This window comes from Rhea americana, unplaced genomic scaffold, assembly GCF_003343005.1.
Source record: "Rhea americana isolate MKP2758 unplaced genomic scaffold, rheAme1 scaffold_390, whole genome shotgun sequence".
Classification (NCBI taxonomy): domain Eukaryota; kingdom Metazoa; phylum Chordata; class Aves; order Rheiformes; family Rheidae; genus Rhea; species Rhea americana.
In genome coordinates this window covers 283,635-290,975 of record NW_028186524.1, presented here as the reverse complement: position 1 = coordinate 290,975, position 7,341 = coordinate 283,635, and the positions used below count along the sequence as shown (strand labels likewise).

The 7,341-nt window shown below is 41.1% G+C and overlaps 1 protein-coding gene across 1 annotated transcript in view; it reads left to right on the top strand.

Annotated features, from left to right (window-relative positions):
* SIN3B (SIN3 transcription regulator family member B) overlaps positions 1-7,341 on the top strand; it is a 14,941-nt gene that overhangs the window by 447 nt on the left and 7,153 nt on the right. Inside the window, exons 2-11 of the mRNA XM_085313657.1 lie at positions 82-270; positions 856-1,009; positions 2,030-2,293; positions 2,779-2,922; positions 3,178-3,300; positions 3,833-3,922; positions 4,333-4,451; positions 5,192-5,399; positions 6,098-6,214; positions 6,590-6,828. Of these exons, the coding sequence (XP_085169783.1) occupies positions 82-270; positions 856-1,009; positions 2,030-2,293; positions 2,779-2,922; positions 3,178-3,300; positions 3,833-3,922; positions 4,333-4,451; positions 5,192-5,399; positions 6,098-6,214; positions 6,590-6,828 (1,647 nt within the window). The remainder of the gene's footprint in view (positions 1-81; positions 271-855; positions 1,010-2,029; positions 2,294-2,778; positions 2,923-3,177; positions 3,301-3,832; positions 3,923-4,332; positions 4,452-5,191; positions 5,400-6,097; positions 6,215-6,589; positions 6,829-7,341) is intronic.

Sequence of the window (7,341 nt, the reverse complement as noted above, 5' to 3'; positions counted from 1 at the left end):
GGTGCCGCGGGGTGGCCCCGGGCCTCCCTCTCTCCCCCCACCGCGGACCCACGGGGCGCCCTTGCCCCTCCCTCCCCCCTTCCCCCGGTACCGTGGGGCGCCCCGGGGCCTGCGCCCGCCTCCCGTGCCGCCCGCCGGGGCTCACGCGTGTCTCCCCGCGCAGGTGGAGGACGCGCTCTCTTACCTGGACCAGGTGAAGATCCGCTTTGGCAGCGACCCCGCCACCTACAACGGCTTCCTGGAGATCATGAAGGAGTTCAAGAGCCAGAGGTAAAGGCTGTGCCCCCGCCCCGGGGCCACCTCACGGACCCCCTCCGGCCTCTGCGGGGGTCCCTCAGCTTCGCTGCGTCCCCCCAGCCTTCACGGCAGCCTCCCGCCTCCTGCGCCGCGCAGGCCGCCCTCGTCCCCCCCGTACTGCGGTCACTGGACACGCGGGAGACGGAGGGTCTGCGTCCGGCCCAGCGTCAGCTGCTCCGTCGTTTCCCAGAGCCAGAAGCCACAGGAAAAAGCAAATCTGTTGTTACTGTCCACTCTGAAACCCAGATCTGGACGAGAAGCTTGAGTGCGGAGCCCCTCTGTGACCTGCCAGCCCTGGGCGTGATGGTGGCTTGCCCGTTTCGGGTAACCTGCACACTCATGTCTCAGCTCTGCGCAGAACGTTTTGTTTCTAGCGRCAGGCTGCAGAGCACGGCAGTCGGTCCCTCTGTTTGGGCTAATCTGTAGGTCTGAGGATCCTAAACTTCCTTGCGAAAAATTACATCTCTAAGGAACCAGATGTTTGACGTACCTGTGTAATTTTCTGGATTTAACTTGTATTTTTGATTTGGGTGCAAGTAACACTTCTCTCCTTTCTAGCATTGACACCCCTGGAGTAATCAGGCGTGTTTCACAGCTGTTCCATGAGCATCCCGACCTCATTGTGGGATTCAATGCTTTCCTCCCTTTGGGCTACAGAATAGAAATTCCAAAGAATGGGAAGTTAAGTATACAGTCACCACTGACTAATCAGGTAGGTTAAAGCACTTACATTACTATAAATGAGTTGTGGTATATGTATCGCTGTGTAGGTCTCTTGCACAGTATAGGCTACATAGCAACATGTAAATGTAAGGTTTTGATGCGTTTTTCAAAGTCTGTAAGAATGGGTTTAGTATAAATCTAAATATATATTCTCAAACTAGTTGTCAGTTTAGCTTGCTAAATTAGGAATGAAATTTGTGAATGAATTGCCACTGCAACTCCAAATTCTTCAGTTAAATTTGAAAACTGAAACTGTGACTGGCTTCACGTATTTACATATATTCTCAGTGTRTGGTGTATAATGTCAAACTTGAAAAAAATCCTGGAAGAATTGTATTTCCAGTCTTCCAGTAAGAAACTGAGACATGTATTTATGCAATAGGCAAAAAAAGAAAAAATGTCAGGTGTTGCCATCCAGTTGGCCACATCTTGCAATGAAAGATATCTGTTGTAATATAAATAGATGCAGACTGATCTTTGCTTCCCTTTTTCCTGTGGTTATGAAGACTGAAATGGAGCTATCACCTGAATTTTTCCTCCTTATAAACATATGGTTTAGYTCTAATTAGTAGGAGTAAATCTCTTCTAGATCTCAATTCTCTTAGATCTCTCTGTTGCTCAGAAATTTAACGCCTTTAAAGGGCACTATGTTGTAATATGTTTCTTAGAACCAACAGTTCTTCTGAAGTAAAACAGTGGCAATAGAAGCTGCAGTGCATTTGGTACCTTTGTGGCTTCCCTGCCCTCTCAAGTGTAGTGGATAATGTAGTAACAGTTGGAAGCATTAATGAGTCAGATAGTTTGTAAGCCAGCTCTGGCTTACAGGTTTTTTTTTTAACTGATAATGTTAATGACATAAATAAGGAAATTTATTGGCTAAATTATTTTTTTTCTCTTTTATGTGTTAATCTTTTTTTAGCTAAACAACTTGACAATACTGATGCTAAATTATTGAACTTGCACCTGTGTTTCTCTACAAGTCACTGTCTTTCATGTCTTGTGCCACTAGGTGCCCTCAGAGCCTGTTCCCAGCGCTCTCCCTGGCAGCGGGCTGCTGTTGCATTACTCTCAGGAGAATTCGCACAACCATAGTGACTGTTCCGAGGAGTTTAGGCAACAGCTTCCATACAAAGAAGATAAATCTCAAATTCCTTTGGAATCTGATTCTGTAGAGTTCAATAATGCTATAAGTTATGTGAATAAGATCAAAACGCGTTTTCTTGACCATCCGGAAATTTACAGATCCTTTTTAGAAATTCTTCATACTTACCAGGTAAAAAGTCTTCAATATAAGAGCCTGTGGGTTTGCATTGTAATTGTTTGAACGGTGTTGTCAAATGAAGCATCTGTCTATTGAAAAGCTTGCACAGTTCCCAAGCACTAGAAGTTGTCCAACAATTGCTTCGTAGATATTCACATGAAATGACAAAAGTGTGAAAATTGCTGAACTTTCTGGGCTCTGAGGCGTAAAGAGGTTGTGTTTAGATCTGTCTTTACTAACCTTCAGTTGATTTAATGACATCCTGTGTGATAGGATGCACTATAAGAACCTTCACAGAATCACAGAATGGTTGAGGTTGGAAGGGACCTCTGGAGATCATCTTGTCCAACCAGCCTTGAGCTAGCAGATGTTATATAAAGTTTATTCATATTGCTTAGGGTCTTTGGTTTTGACTGTTGGCTGCTGTGCAGTTAAGAAATTTTCTTGCTTAGTKAGGTATATTTTTTAACTATTTAACATCTGTATGTATCTTTCAGAAAGAACAGCTGAACACTAAAGGCCGACCCTTTCGAGGCATGTCAGAGGAAGAAGTGTTTACTGAAGTAGCAAACCTGTTTAGGGGGCAGGAGGATCTGCTGTCTGAGTTTGGACAATTCCTTCCGGAGGCTAAAAGATCTTTGGTATGTGTATACTTAGTGTAAGGCAGAATATTGAGAACTCTCTGCTTGTATGTAGAGTACATAAAGAAGCTTTAGGAATGCAAAATATTATGGAAAAGCCTACAGCCAGTAGGTGAACTTTGCTCTTTTCCATTGTTTGGAATTTTATAAAACAGGAGASTTAACTGCATTCTCTCTGTTCTTTTTAGATAAACAGGATTTTTTRTTTGCACAGACTAAAGAGAGCACGTTGAAATCATTATTTATTTACTTCAGTTCACAGGAAATGGACCATGTGAAGTGAACAGTGTCCAGAAAACTGAGCATGAAAAGAATCTGGAACACAGCAAAAAGCGATCCAGGCCACTGCTGTTGCGTCCTGTTTCTGGCCCAGCAAAGGTATCCTTTTGCAAGCAAAAACTTAGAATACTCTGATATTACTTGTTGTGTTTAGATAATTGCTTAAAGTTGTAATGAATTGAATCTTTGAATTATGTATGTGTTAGGTACAAGAAACAAAATTTCAAAGTTATTTTAAAGATAATTATTTAATGCAGTGAAAGGGAATTTTTAACATATGCTTAAGCATGGTATGCTACCACGTTGAACACTAAATACCAGGACCTTCAATATTAAATATGWGGAAGAACAGGACTTTGGAAAGTGCCAGGTGATTGCTTCTCCAAAGAAATATTTGTCTAAAATTCTTCCTCAGATGGTCTTTTTTGTTTGTTTGCTTCTTCTTCTTAGGCAGAAKAAGAAATTTGATAGAGATTGCTGTGGAGGATTTGACATGGCAGTGTTAAGATTGCTATTTAGGGAATAGTGAGTTTAAGCCTTTGATGCAGGGAGTTGTTATAGGTCAGCAAAGTGGAATTTTATAGCATCTGAGTCTCAATCTTTTAAGTATAACTGCATGTTCTTTTAACAGAAGAAAATGAAACTGCGAGGTACCAAAGATCTCTCAGTAGCAACAGTGGGAAAATATGGAACACTGCAAGAATTTTCCTTTTTTGATAAGGTCAGTATCTGGCTTGTTCTCACATTCTGTGGACTCATTTTCAACCATGTAATAGGGTTATTAATTTTTTGCTCTTTTTTGTAATGTTTGTCAATATGTAGCAATTGCCTGACTTTTTGAGCAGGGGGAGACAGACTGAGAAAAAGACGACTAATGGAGACTCATAATTAACATTTTCCTTAATGCTTTTCTCTGACTTTTTTTTCTCTTATTTTTCTGTGACATCCCTCATAGTACCATCTGTAGTTACTAAATTATTATTTGAAATTGGGCATTTTGTGCATATTCTCTTTTTATGTTGCAATGAAGATAGAGTTATTGGCACTGTACCCAAGGTTCAGACAATCTAGAATATCAACTCTAAACACCAGTTCAGGCAGTCTGATATTTCTCTCCAATCTGTGCCTTAGGTGCGCAGGGTACTAAAGAGTCAGGAAGTCTATGAAAACTTTCTCCGTTGCATTGCTCTCTTCAACCAGGAGCTGGTCTCTGGCTCTGAGCTGCTCCAGCTAGTTACACCATTTTTAGGGTAAGTTACTGATTATCTTCTCTACTATGTTGTACTTTTTAGGCTTTGCTCTGATACTTTATGATAGGCATTATGAACTTTGTTACCAAAGTTTTAGATTTAACTTCAGGTGACATCTTCTGGGTAGTATGCCAGAAATTGAAAGCTAATCCACAAAGAGAGGTTATAAAATCTGAATCTTTTAACCTGTCTACAAGTTAAAGCTCTTAAAGAGCAGTTAGGGAGGATAGTTTCCTCTGTCTTCTGTGCATCCAGCTGAAAGCTGTACAAGCAGTAGGCTGCCTGATGTTACACTAAACCATTGGAGGCAGAGAATCTCGTATGTTCTGGAGGGTGTTCATACTCCCTCTTCTAATTTTTCAAAATATGATATGAAATCTCAGAACAGAGCTGTGAAACAGATACCTAGTTCTAGTTCTCTGATGAGAGCCCCTCATGCTGTTTGGCTTCCAACGGAAGAGAGAGTGCCATATGACAAGGAACTCCTCAGTCAATTAAGAGGAGGATTGGTGAAGTTCTGAAGGGGAATTCTTTATCTGCATTAAGTCAAAAGAACRTAAAGCACTTCAGAGGGGATGATAACACAAGTAAAATGTTGGTGAAGGATTTCTTGCTGTAATGCTAACTTTGTTTAGTTTTCACCCTCACTTTTATGACACACAGAAAAGGGTATTATCTACCCTAAAGCTGTCAGAATGAAGTAATATAAAATATACTTACTTGTGTATTTGTCTTTGAAGGAAATTCCCAGAGCTCTTTGCACAATTCAAATCCTTTCTTGGTGTGAAAGAACTTTCATTTGCTTCTCCACTGAGTGACCGATCTGGAGATGGAATGAGTCGGGAAATTGATTACGCTTCCTGCAAACGCATAGGATCAAGTTACCGGGCTCTTCCAAAAACTTATCAGCAGCCAAAGTGTAGCGGAAGAACAGCCATTTGCAAGGAGGTACTTTGGAATCAAGCTATGGAATCTCTGTTAGCCTGTAACATAGCTTTTCCCAAAGTAGGCTGGTCATTACCTTCACATCTGCTGTTTTCTCATGGTAATCTAGTGTTATTTAGTTTGCTGCAGCTTCTCTATGTGGATTTCTTTCTTTAATGCTGATTAGCCAGCTTTAATCTTGCATCTGTTATTCATCCAATTTATTGAAATAAGAATACCCACCTGCAGTTTACCAATTTTATCTAAGCCTATCTCAGATCACACCTCTCACTTTAACCTCTTTGAGTGTGTGTAGAAACACAGATTTTCTTCTAGAGACAGAAGATTAAATAGCATGAAAAGAAGCTGTTTTCTGGAAAGAAAATAGTGAGCTGGAGTTAGGCAGTCTTCTTACTGAGAGTGGTCATTTGCAGAAGTGGTACCACTTGTAGACAGCTCCATCTCCATTGCTTGCAATYGCTAATTATTGCGGAGTGATCTCTGTGCTTGTGAGATGGTAGTAAAAGTGCTTTCAAGCTTTCTGAGCAGGGCCCTCGCACAGTTCTACACAGACCTCTAATTGTCCTTACTGTGACTTGTGTACTAGGTCTGAAACTTCAAATAGAAACACAGGGAAGAATGAAACAGAAGTATCAGGCCCCTTGAGAACACCTCTGAGAACATGAGACTCTGTGCAATGTCATGTCTTTGTGCTGTTGCAGGTGTTAAATGATACCTGGGTTTCATTTCCATCCTGGTCTGAAGACTCAACTTTTGTCAGCTCCAAGAAGACTCCTTATGAGGAGCAGTTGCACCGCTGTGAAGATGAACGGTTTGAGGTACCTCTGCTGTTTTGCTTTGCTGCCTGTCCATATGGTCTGCCTCCTCAAAAAGCAAAACTTCCAGTTACAAAAATTTTGACTGAATTAATTTGTGGCCAAACACTGAAAGTTTTAYTAGTACTCATTGGTTTGAGTTAGAGTTTGGTCTTTTCCACTTGTCTGGAGTCTCGTATGTTCCTTTCAGGCGTAAGTCTAGTTTGAAGTTATCTTGGGGAGAACTGGTGGAGGTGTGTTTTCCAGTAAGAAGTCTTGATGGTGCTTCTTAGCTCCACCCTGTGGGCCTGGAGTGCATGCCACAGACCTGAGTATTACTAGTCTACGTTTTCGTGCTATGCCTGTTCTTACATTGTGTCTTTTGTGAACTCTTAACAGTTGGATGTTGTCTTGGAGACCAATTTAGCCACAATACGTGTGCTGGAGAGCGTGCAGAAAAAGCTGTCTCGACTGACTCAAGAGGACCAGGAGAAATTCCGACTGGATGATTGCTTGGGAGGAACATCGGAAGTGATCCAGCGTAGGGCCATCTATCGCATCTATGGTGATAAAGCACCAGAGATCATTGAAAGTCTTAAAAAGAACCCAGTTACTGCAGTTCCTGTTGTTCTTAAGAGGTAATTCCCATTCTCCTATGCTCACTTAYTATCTTTACAAAACTGATACAGGATTATAAAGCTTGTTTGGCTTTTTTCTCAAAAAGTAAGTGATTTGCTTCCTTAGATTATAATTCAGGACAGAAATAGGACATAAAGTAGGTTTTCATTTATTTTTAAAGTCACAAGTGCGTTAGCAGATTCTTAGGTATATCTAAAAATATTTCAGTAGCTTATTGAAAATGCTCCCTTCTCTATTAAAACTTTCAGGCTGAGCATAAAGGAAAACTCTATTCTTAATTAGATTTGGAAGTGAACTATTTTTGAGTTTTAACTTTTTAAGTCCAGCCTAGTTCTCTGCATTTCTGTAGGTGGTTTTGAGTACTGCAGTAACAAACAAGTGTCCATGAAAAGCTGAAAGATTCTGCTCCACGAAGAAAGTTAGGGTGTTGGAAACCATTGTGGATTTCTAGACTTCCTCCTGAGCATTTTTAAATAACTGTTTTGTATTCTATTGCCATTATTTTAAAGGAC